The sequence below is a fragment of the Bombus pascuorum genome, chromosome 2 (assembly GCF_905332965.1).
Source record: "Bombus pascuorum chromosome 2, iyBomPasc1.1, whole genome shotgun sequence".
NCBI classification, from domain to species: domain Eukaryota; kingdom Metazoa; phylum Arthropoda; class Insecta; order Hymenoptera; family Apidae; genus Bombus; species Bombus pascuorum.
The window spans coordinates 2,260,881-2,282,394 of record NC_083489.1 but is presented as its reverse complement, the minus strand read 5'-3'; the positions used below and the strand labels follow the sequence as shown (position 1 = coordinate 2,282,394).

Here is a 21,514-nt window from a genome sequence, read left to right as displayed (position 1 = left end):
GCGATCTTAAGGAACATCACCAAGAATACTCGATGTTACATGCGCTATTTATCTAACATATTGAAGATATTAACAAAATAACAATAAAATAATAATAAATCTGCAATAATATATTATTTAATATCTACAATAACAATAATAATAATAACAATTTTAGAGAATTAAGAATTTGCTTACTTTTGTACATTTTAGAACTTTCGCAACAAAATTTCGTTATTGATCTTTTTATTGCTATTATTATTATGCTTCTTTTTCGATGCTTGTAGATATTTTTCTTTCTAAAGGAGACAAAGATCAATATTTTCGCAAAAGATAAAGTACAACGCCATTGACTACCTATCTACCACCTGACAGGTGAGTTACACGAATAAGTTGGTTGATGAAATCATTTCTTTCACGATTTGAAATTGTACGAAGGATCAGATATAGAAGAAACGCTCTGTTAAAAATGTCGTTTCCTCGAATACTCTAAAGATAGTTAAAAAGAGAGCATCTGAAAAATAATATCTAATTTTGGAGCAACGCTTATAGTTCTATAAAAAAACACCTAAACGTTTTGCGCGATCTTCGTTTTTCCTCAATGTTATGTAACTAAGTACTAGAATGCTCTAGATACGCGAATTCTGTTATGGTGCAATTTTTTTTTAACTAATTTAATTTTTCTTTATCTAATTATCTCCATGTGAATCTTCTTATCGGTATTAATATATTAATATTATGTACTACTAACCCAGTGCAGCTTGAAAAGTGGGGTCGAGCAGCGATTTTTTTATATAAGTTGAAAACTAAGGCCGGCCTTGGTTTATTTATATCGAAGAAAGATGTTGAGAAAGTTGTCTAGTTTTACAAGATGTTTCAAAATCATCGGAATCGGAGAGCAAGTGGCTTCTTGACAAATTCGTTGATTTTTTCCTGTGGTTTCCGTACAAAACCACCAGGGTCGTTGACATTTCTCTATCGATGCTCTAATCAATGAGAATTTCGTTGTGAAGTCCCATCATCTTGCATATAACGAAATCTTTTCGGGTCATATACATATGAACCTTATATAATGGCAGAATGAAAGGAAATCCTCTAACAAGTGATTCTTCTAGACGTTATCAAATATGCTAAAAACATAAATACATAAAACAAGTTAAAACCAATCTTCTAGATGGATAAATATCCGTTAATAACAGAGTTGTAAGTAAAATTAAGGTTCGATAGAGGATGCATTTGTAATATCGCGGTCAGATTCGTGCGTTTCGTTGTGTATACACGTGCGTGTAAATAGTAGCTGTGAGTCGACATAGTGGGGATGCAGAAGCGGACAGTAACGAGAGTAGGGATGCGTCGCGCGGCAGTAGCGTGTGTCTCGCGTAGGTTTCAGAGCAGAATGTTAGTGCGGGCGCACGAGTACTGGCGACGTGTTGGAAGTGAACGCGTTTCGTTTCTTTTATCTTATCTTATATAGTTTTATCACTACGTAAATAGCAGGAGTTTTAAGTTTACCACTGCTCGGATAATTTCGTTTGTCGAAAATCAAGACGCGAACGAATCTAGGGAAAATGTCAAAGAATGCGAAGAGAAAGGAGAGAAGCTCGATCGCCTGAAGTGTGAGATTCGCGTCCGTGTCGTGTATGTGTGTGCGCGCGTTGTCTCGTGCGTGAGTGTATCGGCGTTCCGTGCTTTGTGTGTAGCTCTAAACTATTTGGTGCCAGTGTGCGTGTCGCAGGTATATATCGTGTGTATACACCTTTTCAACGGTGGAAAGAGAAGAAACGAGGAGAGAGATGATGACAGTGGCAACGACTAACGGCCAGGTGGGTCTCTGACCCCGCTGGACAATAAAACAGCTTCGTGTTTTAAATAGTGTTCTATGTGCAAGATTAAAGCACTTCGATCCGCGAAAAACACTCGAATAGCCGAGGAATCGTTTCACGGCCCCGTCTTGGACAAGTTTCAAGGTACGTGCCTCTTCTTTCTTTATATACGATGCCTTCGTTTCGACGACACTCGTGAATCAACAAGTAGGCAGCTTTGGTTCGCTATAGAAAAGTCAGTTCAATCTGGTGCGCTTAAGATACATACTGTGACAAACGTTTCAAAGGCACTGACTTTCCGCAACAATAGAGATTTTTCTCGGCACAATCGTGGTAACTTTGCTGCGTGAAGATCCAAAGAGCATAGGTACCTCAGAATATGTTTACTGTGTATGCAAATATGGAGACTGATTAGAATGAGACTCGACGCTAGATTTGTTGACGTATGATGCACTGTAATAGATATACTGTAAATACTGTAGATAGATAGATATATTGAGAATAAGTAGGTATACATATATGAATATTAGATGTATATGATTATGCTTCTATCTTGAATTTTTATCTCAAACAAAAAGCTTTGAGTTTTATTTGGTATTAAAAAATAGCGATTTTTAGAAATACGTAAAAACACAATCTAATTTCATCTTCTATATATCTTAAAAATATGTAAATCTAGGAGAAGTGAAATTTTATTTTACTAACCAATAATTAATTTTTGTTCAATACAAACCACAGTTTGGTCCGGACAAAGTATATCTCGTAATATTCTTAAAATCAAGACTATTGCACCATTTACCGACCTTAATCTCCTACATTTGTGTATCATACATAGACGACATAGATTACGATTAAATTTGTACACTAAAACTAAGAAGAATGTATCTAATAATGTTTCTATCTTAATGAAAACAGTACCTGCATTTTTTTTAGTAACCTCAAAAATGAAAAAGTTGACCGATTTAATAGCCGAACGAATTGATCAACAAAAAGAAACCGATGCATAGGTACGGTACAATAGTAAGGAATGCCATATCAATAACACAAATGATATTATTCTTTTAATACGAACTATAAACAGGTATGGTTACGTGAGTAACAAAGATGCGCGCATACTAAACGTAGAAGCCTATCGACGTTTTGGCAAATATTTGCCTTTCAAAGGAACAGTTGCCAAGTATGCCACTCGGTTGATAGGAGTAATTGGAGCGACTTTATTATTGACTGTTTGCCTTGCATGTATTTTTGTGTGTCATTTGAACCATACGATGAATACTACCAAGATCAAATTATCTCGAACATGTTTTATCGACATAACATTTGAATAAAAGAAACCATTATATTCCAAATATAAATGATAATTAACGGACTGTTGACCAATTACGTTCAACAACTAACACGTGCCATTAACACAATCAAATAAAAACATTGAATTAATTTCAGTAATTATCCGACGTAATAAATAATGTTACAATGACAGCTTACGCGATTATCTATTAATCAAAAATGTAGCTCAACTAACCTTTCTTGAACGACAAGCAAAAAACATTTGTGTAAAGAGAATGATTCACTTAACTGAAACAAGCCATTTTTTTGTGATTGAGGTTAGAAACAAATGTTGGAGGAAAGAGCAATATGGTTAAAACTGGACTACATATTCACGATCACACTTTTATGGGAAGTGCAATATAATAAATGTATATGCATTTTACAGTTGCGCAATCTTTTAAAATAGAAATATACATTTTCTGTTGCATAGATCGAATCGATTCCTCGTTCGATATAAAAAAGTATTAGCATAGCATGGTTGACAACTGATTGATTTAAAAGGTATTTTAACTTTAATTTTGTAGAACTTATTATATGTGTAAAGGAGAAGGAAAGACGTAACGCAATATTCTTGTATTTATATTTTCTATGTTTTTCATACGATAAACTCTACAAAACTAAAATTGAAATATCTTCTAAACTAATCATTTTTCTTTCACTTTTCTGTTCTCCCTGACATCTTTTCTAACTTTAACCAAAAAAAAAAATATTGCCTGTTACAGTCGCACGAATCGTCCAGTATATTTGTCTTACATTTAAAATCCGTAATCTTACCGACTTAATTCGATAATACCGTTAGGTCAACAATGAGAATTTCTTTAATGAGAAAGTGGAACGCGCGAGTATCAGAAAACTAACCGCGTATGTTTTCCAAGACTGGCCGAAGTCACGGAATCAAGTTTACAGACTTTGATAGCGCTGGTTTTAGCGCGAAAAGACCTTGCTTATTAATGTTAGGCAGCAGGAAATTGCGGGCGTTTAGGGAATAACGTCGAATACTTATCATTTTGCAGCGGAGATATCGGTTAATTTTAGAAACTCTGATGGATCTGTTGGCACGACTTTGCCATGATTCACATTCCGTTCACGGCTGAGCAGAGGGAACATCGAACCGCTCTCCTTTGTCCGACAATGAGGAACATGGGAATCTAGGTCCAGCCCGACGATCCATGGATCGGAACTGAGAAAGCATGGAAACGTGACGTTCGTGTTGGTTAGTGCAAAAAACCGGAAACTCAATGCGTTCGCTATCGGATTTCGAAGCGATGACTCAGTACTACAGAACAGTCGTGTCAATTTATAGTTTTCCCTGTTCTTTTTTTCTTTATTGTTCTTGGTGACCACGTGACTAAGTTGCGGCGATTCAAACGCGCCAGAGTTTCCAATGACTGTCGTTTTCGCGGGAATTAGAAATTTTATGTTATTAGCTGTTGTACGTATTACTCTCGCATGGTTTATCGTTTGTTCTAAGTTTGTTTGTTATTTATCAATTTTTCGAATGATTTTTATAAGATAAGATTTGATTTACGTGCAATTTGAAGTAGATATACCGGAGAAGACGCAGCATCCTAACCTATATGTTTGATATCAATTACATAAACGAAGGTATTAAGTAGAAAGTTCGACTCGGATTAGCATTTGGAAGCGTTAATAAACTGTTAAAAGGAAGTATACGTTAAGATCCACAATTATATGTGTAGTACTAGATAACGTACGTACGATTATCATTCAAATTACTTCCTTAATAATGTGTCTTCATTTCCAGATTTACATATATGAATAAACGTTACGTACAAGACACATGAATAAACGTTTCACGTTTCAAATTAACTAATTCGGACGTTTTATAAAATATTTTATCGGAATGAAATACTTTCTACGAACAATAAAATTACTACGAAAAGATGATTTAAGAAATAGCTTAAACACGATGGAATTACAGATTAACTTGAATTACAATTAACGTAAAATTTAATTAGGTGAAAATTATCGGACACCAGAAGGGGTATGCGTGAAGCTGATAATCAAGACGAATCGAAATTATAAAACATGATTTATTCCAACTGCTCATTGCTAATCACGTGACTCGGAAGCGGTGATTCAACCGTGCAGAAGTGCTTCGCGCTGAGCTGTCTTTATTATCTAAGTAACTATCGTTGGTAGAATGTACGAAGCAAATGTTGATAGTTCTTCGAGTCAGTGTTCAACGCCTCGTCGGGATCTCGAAAATGAGGAATCGTCTTCGGATGTTGCGACGTATGATAAATTAATATATATCACTTTTTATAAATATTCGCTTGGTAATCTATCTCAAAGCCTTGAACAATTATGTACTCAATCTTTGATTCAGCATACAAATCGCTCGTACTGCCCGATCTTTTTTACCTACCTTATTCATATTCTTCGTTTATTCACTAACAACCCTTTATTAACTATAAATAATTTCTTCTTAATACAAGTGTATGGGAGAAGAGTTTCTTCAATGGATGAACATTTCTACCTGAGATTGCATTTTAATTGTGCAACGTGAGAACAGGTGCCAGCAGGCTTACGCATGTATGTTGCAAGATTGGAAATGAATTCTGTTTGCTCGATAAGTTTAGCATACTTTCACTGCTTTGTGGTAGTACGATCAACCACCATACGCTTCTGATTATCTCAAAATTTGTAAATTTTCCTTTCGATTTTACTATTATTCGTTAATTTTAATGCCATCCTTTCATTCATTCGATACAATTCAAATTACATAATTTACATATGTGTACGTATAATCGCAAATTAATTTTTCTTATCTTTTTCTAATTCTCTATTAAAAATTAATTATCAGCTTACTATCATTGACGTGGTAGCATAAAAAATTCTAATCCTCGTATTAGGTCAATTAAAATATTAATCGAATGTGAGATATGGAGAGTAATAAATTAAAAAGAGACCAAATTACAACTGTCCGACACTGCTCTATTATCTCTCGTCGCGCGCATGTTACTTTTTTTACGTCTCAAGTTGCACTGAACGCGATACCATCAACTCTCTTGACACAGGTTGACGAGATGACATCCGAATAATCGTTGTAATTATAACATAAGACGATTTAAATAGCTTTAAATCGCTCGTACATCTCAGTTCTGTCTTTTTAATCACAATTAGTCTCGTTAAATTTATTAAAACGATAATTATATTTTTTGTAGCAATTACTTTCTCGAAGAAACATCGAGTTCTTTATCTTTTAAATCAAAACGAACAAGTTAAATTCATTTCTTTAAACGAGACCCATCTTATAGAATTCCTCAAAATTATTACATAATTGCCTAACACTAATCGTACAAAAATTCATTAATATCATCTCGGATCCAGTCGGATAAACCGTATCGTAAAAACTTGTAAAATTCAATTATGCTAAGAAATACTTTATTCGCGAAATTGACGAAAATTGCAAAATTTGAATGACAAATTATTTAACCAGCTCGCACTTCGCAATAACAATAGCATCCGAAACGTATCCATTTCAAAGTGTACACGCATGAAAGATATGAAAATACTGTTATAAGGGGACCGAAGCATGTGGCGCAGCTTCTACGTTCCTGGATCCTTCGGTTAAAAACGAGCGGCGAGACAGAAAGATATCCATACGAGATGGAGGAGAAACCGATACCGAAACCTAGATCGGTGATGACCGAGCGACCGGTACCAGCGCCGAGGAGGAAGTTGCCACCTTCGATGCCAACAGCTCGATTCAGCAGTCACAGCGATTCGAGTCAATCGGAGAAAAGCGACGACTCGAAATCGACGTCGGAATCAAGGAGTACGAACAATGAATTTTTTCGAAATCTGAGCAGTAGTTCCCGACAACTGAAAGACGAGATTTCGGAGAAGATGACGATGAAGGGCCGTGCGGTAATTTCCAGCACGAGGAACGCTAGTATTAGATTGGAAAAGTCGGTGAAGAATCTTTTAACGAGACGGTTAACTTCGTTGAATCAGGACGATCTTTTAAGGGATAATACCGGTGGTAATAAGAAGTTCAAAGATCCTGTAGAGGATGAGAGATGCGTCTCGATGCCGGCCGATGATATTTTCAGCAGCATCTCGTTCTACAGTCCCTTGAACAGTAATCTGAGAAGCGTCAGAAATGAGGAGGATCTTTCCGGGACGCGTCACAGTCCACCACCTCCTGCATATCCTCCTCCACATCCTGACGAGTCTATCTACGACGAACTGCAGTCCGTCACGTCAGGCAGCAGTCGATACGACACGATCAGCTCGACCATCTCTGACAAAGTCGACAGGGACTTCCCCGAATCGTTTGATCTACTTAGTTTCGCGCTCAATCAGGTAAATGTACCTTTTAAAAATGTATTTCAATTGTTTCAACCCTTTAATTTCTATAGAACTTTTTATTTACTCTACGATATAAGCTAATTAATAATTTATGGAGCTAATTAATTTTAACCGCTACGTTATCTATTTCAGATAGTGCTGATTCATAATAGTGTGTGCTAGATCCATGATTCTGTTTACTATTCCATCGTCTTCGACCGTGCATTAAAATATCCAAACATTTATAATTTATAATTTTTTATTTCTCATAAGAATCGTTCAGTCGGTGGAAGTAGAAATCAGGAAAATTTCTCGCATTGCGTCATAGCCCCAGCTATGGGAATTGGAGGGTTAGAAGCGTGATTTTATAACTGCGTCCAAGAATAATGGTTTTGATTGTTCGCAAATACTTCTTCGTTCTCTTCCTTTGTTTTCTTTGTTTCCCTTGCTGTACATTGCGAACACCTAGAGGGAACATATTCGCGTTGTAATAAGATTTCAGAGCAATATGCGCGTGAAAAGAATAGACGATGAAACGAGTGAATGAAAGAGGGACATAGGATAAAAGTGGATTTTGTTTCTCGACTTTTTTAAATAAAAGAGCGAGTCTGAGTTGTCACGATACGCTCGAAAAATCTTTTCTTCACATTACTGAAGGGAATAACACTTTTGATCCGAGGTCGTTAACTTTCTTCCCTCCACTATCAATGAAATTGTTAGCGCGTGGCCGTCAGTCTGTCACTTAGCGCCCGTTCAATTTTTAAAATTACTTCAGCTAGTTTAAACGTTTGATTTCTATCAAGCAAGTGTAACTTTCCATAGTTTTGTTTTTGTCCTAGCATTTTCTATATTATAGTTTACTGAATGAATGAAATATCGATATTTAAATATTACTTTATCTCTTTATCCTATTGTCCTTATCAAAGAATAAGAATAAAATAACAAGACAACAGAAGTCTGATCAGAACAATATCATAGGATTAGATTGCGGATTTTTATGCGTTGATAGAAAATTTGCATGAAAGTCCACAGTCTTGCATGTAATTAACAAAATGCCAAAACAATTACGTTAAGGTACAAACAAAAATATAATTAAAAATTTCCCATGGTTTATTAACAGGCCAGTGATTCCGATCAGAGCTTGAACCTTTCCGACATAAACGTGACACTACCGTTAGACAAATCGGATAACGCGAAGAGATTATCCAGATCCGATTCCTGGACGTTCTACGACACGGCGCCAGTTGGGAAATCCGAGGGGCTCGACGAGCTGGACAGGATATCCAGCGCGGAGGAGGACATCCTGGACAAAGAAGTGCCTCTGCTCGATCGAACGTCCGACGCGTCAAATGGAAGCCAAGCATCCATTCAAAATTCTCTGTATGAAAATCTGTCGCCGCAAAAGGCACAAGAAGAGAAAGAAAGAACGTCGAACAGTCCAGAAAATAGACAACAGAGTAGTAAATCTTTATTGTTCGAGTTTGACCCGTTCGCGAGAACTTCCGACGAAAACGTGTATAGCAACTTTGAAAATAACGATTTAATGTTACTGGAGACTTTATTGGCCACCAACGATTCGCCGAGCAGTTCTGGCAGTATTCTGGACTTTCAGGAAGCAGTCGATAACGACGAGGAACAAGATGACGTGGACGAAGAGGATGCTGAGCAGATCTCGTCGGTGCCACCAGAACCACCGAAAAGATTCGACTCCTTGCCGAAAAACGAGTACGATGAGGTGGCGGAGATGCTTCCAGAACCGGATAAAAGTACTACGGGGAAAAATCCGGCTCTATTGCCGAAATTAGCGCATCTAGTGACTCGGAAGCAACCCGCTGTTCCCCCTAGGAAACCGACAGCGAAGAATCGCTCGAGCGACGCATCCTCTCCTACTTCCGTCACAGCTAAATCCGTGGCTACTACGACTAGCGATAGTTCAGGTAGTTACTTAGTTATATCCTAGCTTTAAGTAGATCATTGGATTAAGATTTGTTGTAAATCGTAAAAGGAATGTACGCGATGTAGATAAAAAGCAGAGAAGGTAGGAATTATCTAAAGAATTGGAAGTAAATTTGAAAATTTTAGGAAGATCACACCGGTATTGAAGAAAAAGCAGAAATGTAGTTTAAATCAGTTTGGTAGTGTTGACGATAATTGAGACGACTTTTCACTTTCGATATGTATGAGAGAAAGTAAATACGTACAGTAGCGGACAAAAGTTTAAGACGATGATTTGTAAACCGGATTACAAACATCTTATACGCATATTGTTCTTCTATTCGGTTTGTCTCTTTGGAATAACGTAGCTGTATGTTTGACCTTCGTAACCTCAGACAGTCAGTTGTTAAATACAAACAATGTAGGAGTTACAACAGTTAGTTACCGCCTAGCACTTGGAAACAGTGGACATTAGTTTAAGACGATCTGTGTAAAACGTGAGTACGAGTACAGTTTTTGAACATTTTGATTCTGGAATGTCAAAATCATTGTTTAGTGTACCTTTTATTGCTTAAAATTCATTTAGGTAGGAACAGACTATGGGTAAATCAAAGAATTTACTTGAAAACGAAAGGGAACAAATCGTAAGGCTGCGAAAGCAAAGTAAAACCTTCACCGAAATAGCAAATATAGTGAACAGGTCAGAAACAGCTTGTAAACAAGCTTGGTATAAATGTTTAAAGACAGGCATGTATCGCGATCAACCGAAAAACGGAATACCGCGAAAAACAACGCCGAAAATGGATCGCCGGATTCATCGATCGAGCGAAAAGGATCGTTTTCGCAGTGCAAATAATATTGCTGCGGTGAAGAACTACAAAAACGATACACAAATTAGTGCTAGATCTGTTAGGAGAAGATTAGAAGACTTTAAATTAAGTGGGCGAAAACCCCAAAAGAAACCACTGCTGAGTTCTAGAAATCGAAAAAGACGACTTGCATTTGCCAAGACTCATAAGCATTGGATAAGCGAAGATTGGCAAAGGGTATTGTTTTCGGACGAATCGAAATTCAATCGCTTCACTTCTGACGGGATACGGTATGTTAGATGTCGAAATGGCAAAAGTTTGAAAACACAGTGCGTTTTAGAAACTCTTAAACATGGTGGTGGAAACGTTATGGCGTGGACGTGTTTTTCTCGAAGCGGCCCTGGTCCGATATGTCGTATCAATGGAATTATGGACCGTTTTCAATACAAGGACATACTCAAGAACACAATGTTACCTTTTGCACGCAACAATATGAGTGATGATTTTATTTTTCAAAATGATAATGATCCGAAGCACACGGCTCGGGTTGTGAAACAGTTTTTTCAAGAAGAAAATATCACCGTGCTGCCGTGGCCGTCGCAATCACCAGACATTAACCCAATCGAGAATTTGTGAAGCATCATAAAAAAGACAGTACAAGGTTATAAACCGAAAAATTTAAATGAACTTTACTCTACGATTGAAACAGCCTGGAATAATATTACGGTAGATTAATATAAAAAATTAATAGATTCTATGCCAAGAAGATGTACCGAAGGGATAAGAAATAACGGATATTGAACAAAATATTGAATTTAAACAAAAATTGTGTATATTTTTTAACCAAAAATTAATATTTTTTGTATAGTCTTAAACTTTTGACCGACGAAATATTATACAGATTTCGTTCCTTTTTTATAACTTAGCTATTGAGCAAAATATCAAAATGAAATTTTTTTTCTAAGTGTACAAACAAATGTACAATTAGTTAATACCAAAAGTAGAACACCGTATTTATATTTTTTATGGAAAGTAAATCAATTATTTATTTCTTCCATTTCGTCTTAAACTTTTGTCCGCTACTGTAGGTGGAGAGAACTGTCAATGTTAAATGTGTAAGTGTATGTTACCGTTCCAACACGTATAATCGCTATTTTACACTTGTCAATTCTTCTACGAAGAACTGATGATTCAACTCAGTTTCACATGTGGCTACTGCGTGGCATTAAATTTCAAGATAGCGGTAAATTGGAATATCCCAATATGCTTTATTACACTTAAACAATTATATAATCCCACTACTCGGCTACGTTTTAACGTCTTGGCTGATCGATTATTATAATAATTATCTGCCTAGAACTTCGTGCATCCTATTTTTAGACTGCAATTGAGCTTCCAGCGATGTATAGAAGTACAGAAAGACTATATCGTCAATTGAGAGTAACTTAAATTAGTGTTAACAGTTTAACCCTTCTAACTCGACGGCACTTGAAGCATTTTGTCCTACACCGCTGTAAAACTCAAAATTATGATAATTTTTTATATAAATAGCCTACGTCTTAAAAGCAATCATAATTTTAAGATCTGATTTTTAACATTTAATATAAAATACTAATGACTCGACAGAGCTGTTCTATGGCGATGTTTGTATTGTAAAATACACCGATATATACGGTATATATACGTATATATCAGAAGGTCAGGAGGATAAAATCGTATGATAATGAGTATATCGTTAATTTTGTCACTTCCGTGTCTTTATTCCTAGTGTTTAAAAACAGGCGTAGGCAAGTGCTCGTTTAACTTCATACGAAGCATATGGTAAAGAAAACTTTTTATTTTTAAACTCGTACTTATCGAAAATTTGTTAAGTTGTTGACTGTCTCTTTATGATAATATAAAGTAGTATTCGTATCCTCGCAATTATTGAATTTTATGATTTGTTTAAACTCCCATTTATAGTATAATAGACGATTAGTTTTTAATAAGCGACGTACCGATGAAAAGTTTAATCATTACTCTATGTATTCGTATTGTTAAACATTGCAATCTGTACATCGTTAAAGAGTATTGATCATTTAAATTCAATGATTAGGAGTATGAATACTTCTGTGACATACCGTATCTTATTAATAGACTGCGAATGTTTATGCAATTTCATAGTGGCGATAGTTAAAGGAATAAAACCTAAATAGAGATTTGTTTCACTTATTCAAGAATAGTTCGATATTTTATACATTTTTGTATATCAGTGTGTCATATTTTGTATATTCCGTAAATACTTGCAGCTTTAAATGTCTTTAAATGTGATAAATGCATAAACATCTACAGTCTATGTAGTCTATATTATACGTGAAACTTATTATACATAAGTATAATTTACCATTTAGTATTAATTAATATTTAGTATTAATATCCATTTAGAAAATAATAAAACAATTCCTTAAATCTGTGACTCGAAAGTTGACACTTTTATAATAAATATATTTTATATATCTCAGCGAAGAATAAATATATACGTACTTTACATGCACCAGTCACGAGTACGACGAGCAGCACGGCAACGACGACGACGACGACGACGGCTGCTGACGAATCTTCGTGTCCTTCGGGCGGTAAGGCCACGGAGGAGCACAGACGCGTGGGCGTGATCCAGAAATTGAAAAAATTGCGGCATGAGTCCACGGGGCACGGGATCAGACCGAACGTGATGAGTTTCGTGAAGAGCGGCAGTAAATTGCTGTCCAGAAATCGTGACCACAGTGGCGTTGTGCCAAGCACGAAATCGACGAAATTGGAGAGACCAAAGGTGAACGATCTGCTAAATGTGACGACGCACCGCGGAATCGTTTACAGGACCGGTGTAGGAATAGAAAGAGCGAAGGACCTGGTGCCAAGGGCAGCGATCTTAGCCGACCAGAAGCTCTCGTTCTACACGGATAAGGGCATGTCTACTCTGAAGGAGATCGTTCACCTCGACACAGTGTACAGCATTCATCTCCTCCAGGACTTTAAGTGAGTCCGCTTTTTCGTTGCATAAAAGAATGCTTCTTCGAATAATAACACTTTATGAAAGGGAAGAATTCGCGAGACGAAGATAGTAGACGAATGAAGTAGCGTCATTAAATTCCGAAGAAAAAAGATATGAATACGTATGTGTATTTAATGAGAAAACGATTGGTTTAAGTATGTTTATTATTAGACTGCGGATTTTTATACATTTCTGAGAAGTTCGATGATACAGAAAATTTGTTTGTTTAAAGAACGTAAGAGTACGTGTATCTGAATTTTTTAATGAAAGATATATATTTATAAAGAAATGGGATAAGTAAGTTACTCCCTAACTTTTTTTATTGGACAGATTTTATACTAAAGTAGAATTATTCGTTACAATGTTCAGGAAGCGAAACAGATCTCTGTTTATGTTTTCCGTTTCTTTATTTGTGTTAGCAGAAACGCGAATCTGCAAAAATATTCGCAAGCCATTTGTTACGTAGAAGTTGCAATCGCGATTTTATGTATGTACGATGCATAATATTTAAACTGCGGACTTTTATGCAAATTCGTATTACTGGAAATGTAGTTAAAAAGATAGAGCATCGGTAGAAAATTGTTTCACCTATCATATATTATAGAATATGCTACACTTTGCATATTTCATATGTTTTTTCATATTATGTGTACTCTGTGGAATCTTGCACTTTCAAATTTTCTACAAATTCATAAAAATCCGTAGTCAAATACGTAATGAAAATATCTCTGTACTTGAAGAAAAGTTGAAGGAAAGTCTGAGCGAAAAATGAAAATATGAGAAAGAAGTACAAATTTACATATATCAAGGTTAAACAGCGAACCCACCGAGGAATAACAAAGGCAATTTAAAATGTTCAGGATAGTTGATGGAGAGACTGTACATTGCATAGCAATTAGCGTTGAGGGAAGACCGAGCGTTCACGTGTTCTACGCGAAGGGTACCACGGAACGAAGGATTTGGGCTCAAAGAATACTAGAGGCTATTACTACGGTTTTTCCCACGAAGTACACGGCTGAATTGACGAGAGTAGGATGGGCCTATTTGAAGGTATAAAAAATGGAAAATGTAAATCAACTTTGAATCCAGGAGATTTTATTTAATTTATAAACTTGTTAGTAGATACAAATATATCTATGCTAGAGATAGGTATGGTATTAATTGAAGAAGATTTCTAAAATTTAATTTGTAATGCATTTTTTTTAATTTATAATTCTCGAATATTTATAATAAACGTTAAAAGAGCAGCATGATATTTAATGGCAGATATCTTAGAGAGTTTATTTCATCTTTCTTTTTTATGTATATTTATTTTTTATGTATATGCAGAAGGTAATATATTTGTACAAGTATATTTTGTATTGATTATGACCGTCTTTGGAGAAAACCGCTTTCTAATGATCAAACATCCATTTGTGAAATAATAATGGCTGTCTCGTAGTCAATAATAATAAATACTACTGTGATAATTTTATTTTAGAATCATATATATATATATTACTTTTGTTATATAATCATCGAATGAATTACACATTAGAAAACATTAGTTGATTTATATTCTAGGAAGGCGTAACAGGCACGTGGTTTCCAGCTTGGGTTCTCCTGTATCAACGAACGTTAATTTATACGAAATCTCTGGATCCTACCACGGCCATAACTTTTGGAGAACTCGACCTTCGCAAGGCACGATGTATCGGTAAGTTTCTTTTTCTATCAAAATTATGTAATTATTTAATACATAAAAATTTATATGTTTAAACACTTTCAAACATTTATATATTTTTAAAGAAAATATCAAGTTCTAATTTTAGGAAATGCTTCATCAACAACAGTATGAAAGTTTCCAATTTACTGTATTAATATCGTGACAAGTCATCTTGCTAGTTTGTCATGACAAATAAAAGAATCCATCTACCTTGCAAGCTAGAAAAGAAGAAACAACAAAGCGTAATCTAGAACACGAAATTTATCCTACACTAGCTTTACAATTTGCCTTACATTTACACGGTTATTTCTAGAATTAAGTCTTAAAAGAATAATAAATCAAATTATCGATGACCGACTTGCCCATACGATTCTCCGAGAGAAAACAATTTTTATTTGCTACGGAGCTCGTCGTAGTAAATGTACGACCCAGTAATGCAATGAAACGGTTATAAAAACGCAGCTATTACAACGAACCTTATCTGTTGGAATGCATACACAATTTTCTACTGCCTATTTTTATATGTTTGTCTCGTAATGGCCAGAGTACAGCCACGCATTGTTAAGTGCTTATCAGAACATTTTGGGATAAGCTAAATTGTTTACTTATGAATCACGGTCAAAAAAGTAGTTTCGATGATTTTCACGCTCTGTTACAGTTTTACGGGAACAGGAAGGACCTAATGCAAGTGCAGGATCAGTTCCGGTGGTGGTGGTCGACGCAGGTGGTAGCGGCGCATTACATATGGCTACACCAGGAACTCACGAAGGATCCGCATGGAGACACGCTCTTTATCAAGCTGCCACTACCTGTGGCCCCGCTTTAGAGCAGCAACAACTCACGCAAGATAACGTGCCTGTGATTCTCGACAAATGCATTAATTTCATTTATGCTCATGGTAAGCATACGTGGAATGCAGTAGCATAGGCAACAAGTAAAGGAAGATTACCATTCCATTTTTTAATAGCATTTCAAATCTGTTCGTTACTGCCTCCAAGTAATATACTAGTATATTACTTATTAATATTATTATTATTATCGCTTATAACTTATATCAATTGCTTATGCATGTAAAATAATTCTTTTCGTTTTATGAAACAAAAGATGTATAAAGTATATGTTAAATTCATATATTTTCCAAGCTCTGTATATGAATAAGTATATACATGTATCTTGTATAGCATTATATTATATATTTTATTTTATATGATATATATGAAATTCATCTTCCAAGCTCTGTATATAAATAAGTATATACATGTATCTTGTATAGCGTTATATTATATATTTTATTTTATATGATATATATGAAATTTGGAAAAAAATCTGAATTTATCTTAATTTATTTTAATCTTCCAGGTTTCATACATATGTATAATATATAATATATATAATAATGTGTATATGTATAATATATATATAATAGATGCAGTATTAAATTAACTTGAAAATATTGAATAATGTTAAAGGTATCATGTCGAAGGGCATTTATCGGCAAAACGGATCCAATAGTGCAGTGGTTAAATTACTGAAAGCCTTTCGTCGCGACGCATGGGCGACGCAAATTACAAGGAGCGCATATACGGAACACGATGTCGCCACAGTTCTCAGAAGGTTTCTCCGTGATTTACCGAATCCATTGTTTCCACCTAACATTCACGATCGGCTTTGTCTTACCGCAGGTAAGGACCACTTATTGTCCTTGACTTTTTGTATTCGAACTCGCTCTCTTAACCGGACGTTTTGACAAGGAAACAACGTTCAATCGAGGAACCTGAATACGTTGAAATTATATTATATAAAAGATTAAAAAATTAATAACACATAAATAAAAAATGTTATTTCATTACGTATACTTTAAAGTATCAATTTTATTTTTCTAATTGCAGTATGAATTCAATAAATTATTATGGACAGATAAATTGAATCATGTGGATACGTATTTATACATAAACTAAGGATTATGTACATCAGGTGGCCAGGGATACCGATCACTAACGGGGAAATCATAAAAGATATAACTTAGAAAACACGAAGCTGGCTCCCCGCTGGGGGTAGCCACCCACATGCTATATTTATTTTATTTTATTTTATTTTTTTATTTACCAATGAGATATAACACTTTACCAAATGTCCTTCAGGACAAATTGTAAAAAACAAAATAAATTTAAAAAAAACTAACGGGGAACACTTGCTATTTTATAAATACAACTATTTTATTCGGCACAATGATACATATGCTGACTAAGAGTTCGCACGCGAGACTTTCTCGATTGTCGGAGGTTCCCTTTTTGTATGTTAAACGTGCGTGACATACGTAATAACATCGTTCTAAGATAAAAGGAACTAGCGTCTTCTTGCAGCTGAGACAAGCGATTTCCAAACGTGTTCGGTTTTGAATATCGCTATGCAGAAAAATTGCACGACTGTCTTCGAGCGAAGCAATTGACACGTAGTTGATCGTCAAGTGGCAATGTTTCACGATAAGCAAATAACATTTTGTAACGGCTGTTCTAATTTCTGTGCATTTCTCGCTTTGCGCTGTAAGCAGTAACGTACACTGACCCGGAATTCCGAACCTTTCGCAAAACAAATTTCTTTGTTGCGATCAAAGATTCCTAACTAAAAGATCAAAGTACGAAGAATATTTAAAACTATATGTTATTTTTTATTTAAACAAAACGTGTTTATTTAAATAAGAAGGGAAACATCTTGTAAAACAGTACATGTAGATAAATCGCCCCTTGTATTCGTTCGTCGTTTGCATATATGTAACTAAAAGAAAAATGTCAAGTTGATTCGTGTTCGCACCCACGCGTACTTTCTCACGTGTTAGCTGGTTTTAACAGGAGCCATAATGTTGAATTTCCGGTGCCATTATACACAGATTTAATCGCTCTGCGGTGTCATTTAGTGTACCTACGTATTTTCACCAATTTTTAATAATGGCAAAAAATAAGGAAGGAACGTATCTTTCTATATCGAGTAGATCGTAAATCAATAATTATTTACTTCTTATCTGTTAAAATGTTTAGAACGTTTCAAAAAGGACAAATTAGAATCGTATTTGAAAATGCATAAGAAGTATAGTTAATTAATTGTTTATTAAAAAAATCTTTATCATATAAAACAAAGTTATCGTCGTTGCGTTTTTTTTTTTTTGGTTCAACGTTCTCTTTCAAATAGTTTTAATAGCAACGATAATTGACGGTTCCTGTTTGTCTCCCATGTGTCACGCGTTGAAAGGGGAGTTATGTATTTTAATAAAGCGATGGAACGAACGTTGAACTCAAATACACAAATTTCTGTACGCGTCTGCAACTTGTTTTTAGTCTGGTGTACAGCGAAACGTCGCGTGAGAATCGCGCGGAGGTCGCCGATGAATCATGGCTTTTCATAACGGGCCTTCAAGCTCCTTAGTGAAAGTAAACACATGTGCTGCTCTGATAAAAATTGCGTACAATCTTTGTTAGTTACTATTAAAGATAACGTGCAGTAAAATAGTATCTTGTGTTCGATGTGATTGGGATAATAATCTATATTCAATAAGAAACTAACTGATCTCTTATTTCTTTGTATCAAAATATGTCCACTTTGATTAAGTATGGCACCCCGCTGGGGGTAGCCGCCCACATGCTATATTTATTTTTTATTTATATTTTTTTTTTTCTTCACCAACAAGATATAACATTTTACCAAATGTCCGCAAGGACAAATTGTAAAATAACCAAAATAAAAAAAAAAAAAAAACCTTGATTAAGTCGCCAGCAATCAATTGCTTAATTACGTTGAAACCTATCCGTGTCTAAATACACTACATTCCACAACTGTAATGTTTTGTAGGACTTTATAGCGATAACTAAATGTTAGTTAAATTAAGACTGAAATTAAAAGATCGTAATGCTCCATCGTTACGGTCGATACATTACGTATACGACGCGAAATTGTAACGTCGCATAAAAATTATCTTATTCTTTGACCCCTTAACGTACTTAAATTTCAAGTTAATGAATTAATTTTAAAAACGTGTTCTTCCAACTTCTATGTTTCAGAGACCGTCAACGATAACGAACAAGTTTCAGCGTATAGGAAATTATTGTCCACGTTGACTCCAGTACCAGCGGCGACGCTCAGAAGAATTCTTGCTCACCTTTACTGTTTGAGTCAGCAGAGTTCCAAGAACTTGATGACCGGCGAGAATCTTTCCGCAATCTGGGGACCGACGTTAATGCACGCTGACGAAAGCAGCGCGGAAGAATGGAACAGATCCGAGACTAGGGTGATCGGTGACCTGATCAAACTCTATCCAAAGTTATATCAGCTAACAGCTGCGGATATGGCGAAAGAGGCAAAAATTCTGGAAATTCTCGAGAAACATCACGGTTCGAATAATGGTTTACGCGGTGCACCATCGGGTGATCTGAAAATTTGGATATATATTTTCTCAAGGGACGGGGAATGCATCAATGTGACCGTGAGAATTTCTTTCTTTTATATCTAATTTTTCCCTTGTCGTTTCATGCAGGGTATTTCAAATATTGGTGTTCGGATTTTAGGTTCTCTTCCGTTCAATTTAATGATAAAAAAGGAATTTTGAAATATTATATTTTTTGTTTAGAGGATTTAAATACGCTGTGATTATGAAATAGCCTGTGTGATAGCTATACTTTGTTTTTCAGAAGTATATCATTGTTTTGATGAAATGTAAAAGAGAAATATAGTTTTTATCTTTAAAATGAACTAAATGTATCATTTTTATAATATAATAATTCCGATATATAACAAAAATACAGCAGTAGCTGAACTTGTATAATTATCTGCTCTTCCATACATATTTAATTTATTCTGAATGTTTATTCAAAAAACGTAACGTATGTTTATTTCTATAGATTGGACCACAAAAGACTGCGTTCGACGTGTGTCAAGAACTGGCGGAAAAGACTAACATGTCAGCTCATGAATTGTGTCTGGAGGAATATACATTGTCTGGTGCACTGGAAAGACCACTGCATCATAAAGAGCGTGTCCTCGAGGCAGTGGCAAGGTGGGGATACTGGGACCCCGAGGATAGAAAGGACAATGTCCTCATACTTAAGAAGGACCGACTATACAAGGATATAGCACCACTGGTAAATATAATATTATAGGTAGTTACAATACCACATAATGGTTATAGAGTTACACGAGAATAAACTGCATTGAACTGCATTGAACAATTCATTTTAATTATATAGTGGATTTTAACTTTCTTAAATTCACTGTTACGCTATTATGCCAAATTTATTTATTTGTATATATTATATTTTTGTTATGCCTAAAACAATAGCAAAAGCTAATTCGTTCGTCTTACAATATCTTTTATTTTCAGATGAAACCACCGATGACAACGTCTGGTGAACTTAAATTTGCTGACACAAAATCGAAAAATTTTAAGAACTACCTCTTCGAATTTAGTCAAGCGAAACTTTATTGTTACAAAGACAGAGTATGCGCGAATGTATTATACGAGTGGAAAGTAGAAGACATCATTTGGTATTTAGGTCACGAACCAAAGCGAAATCCACAGACGGGGTAAATGCATTTCCCTTTTTCAATGCATAACAAACATCTTTTTTTACAGAATTATTAGACGTATGTATATATTTCTTATTGCAGATGGTCTATAACATTCATAGCTAAGAATAAAAAGCCAACAAGGTAATGATTAAGTTAAAAGTCATTTCCATGAATCAAGGAATTAAAAAATATATAGTCATGAAATTTCCTTCATATAGTGGAGAATATAATATCACAGACAGCTTTTAAAAATTTTATTTTAGGTGTAAAGAAAGTCCGTACTTTGGAAATACTTTAGCAGGATCGTTAAAAGAGGAACAGCATAAATGGGTAGCAGCTATGGTCTTTGGAGAATATCAGCTAAATGTTCGACCTCCCTCGGTCAATCTCATGGATCCGTGAACAAAATTAACTTATTTTGTTAAGCTACGCTACTTAGTGCCTTCGAAAAGCAATTATTGTTGTATCATATATAAGTTCTTTCGTCATGAATTCAGTGCCTGTGCTTGCCTTAATGCAAAAGACAATCTTCAATATTTTTAGATGATGATCTATGTATCTATATCATGATAAATAAATGAATATAGTAATGAAAAAATATGTTACAGCATTCCGAAGGTATAAATATTCCGATCGGTGTTCATTAAATTAAAATAATTTAAAATATATTGTACATTTACACGGGACTTTATAAAACACTTTTGTACGTAATTGTATTTTATGCAAATATTGTCAATCATGTAATATAACAAATTGATTATACATGTAATTTTATCATTTTTATTTTTAAATAAAGAAGCATAATGAATCTCCATTTATACAGAATTATATTAGAATAATCTAAATTATTTAGATATCCCCAAAATAAAATTTTTTATTAATTAAAAATCCTGTTGATTTAAATGTTGAAAAATTTAAATTCAAATTAAAGATAATCATTTGTAAATAGTTTATGTTATAATTGTAATTAATAGTATTCAAACATTCGATTCGATCAATCGACTTTTGAACATGCGCAGATCTGACCTAC

General features: G+C 34.9%; 2 protein-coding genes across 4 annotated transcripts in view; one reads left to right on the top strand and one right to left on the bottom strand.

The window, feature by feature from the left end:
* Positions 1-13,238, bottom strand: part of LOC132916269 (polyisoprenoid diphosphate/phosphate phosphohydrolase PLPP6) — a 46,537-nt gene extending 33,299 nt beyond the window's left edge. The window contains exon 1 of the mRNA XM_060976126.1: positions 13,235-13,238. The gene's annotated coding sequence lies outside the window, so the exon portion shown is untranslated. The remainder of the gene's footprint in view (positions 1-13,234) is intronic.
* On the top strand, positions 1,345-21,298 carry LOC132916258 (uncharacterized). 3 transcript variants are annotated; one of them, XM_060976100.1, is made up of 15 exons: positions 1,345-1,946; positions 4,145-4,344; positions 5,111-5,387; positions 6,680-7,463; positions 8,569-9,385; positions 12,730-13,207; positions 14,084-14,273; positions 14,787-14,919; positions 15,587-15,826; positions 16,398-16,610; positions 18,981-19,402; positions 19,818-20,057; positions 20,297-20,499; positions 20,584-20,625; positions 20,748-21,298. In XM_060976100.1, exons 3-15 carry the CDS (start codon positions 5,296-5,298, stop codon positions 20,884-20,886), a joined length of 3,993 nt encoding a protein of 1,330 aa, XP_060832083.1. In that variant the 5' UTR covers positions 1,345-1,946; positions 4,145-4,344; positions 5,111-5,295; the 3' UTR covers positions 20,887-21,298. The 3 variants fall into 3 exon arrangements, with proteins under 3 accessions (XP_060832083.1, XP_060832084.1, XP_060832085.1); XM_060976101.1 differs by lacking the exon at positions 5,111-5,387; XM_060976102.1 differs by lacking the exons at positions 4,145-4,344; positions 5,111-5,387.
* The last annotated feature ends 216 nt before the right edge of the window (positions 21,299-21,514 follow it).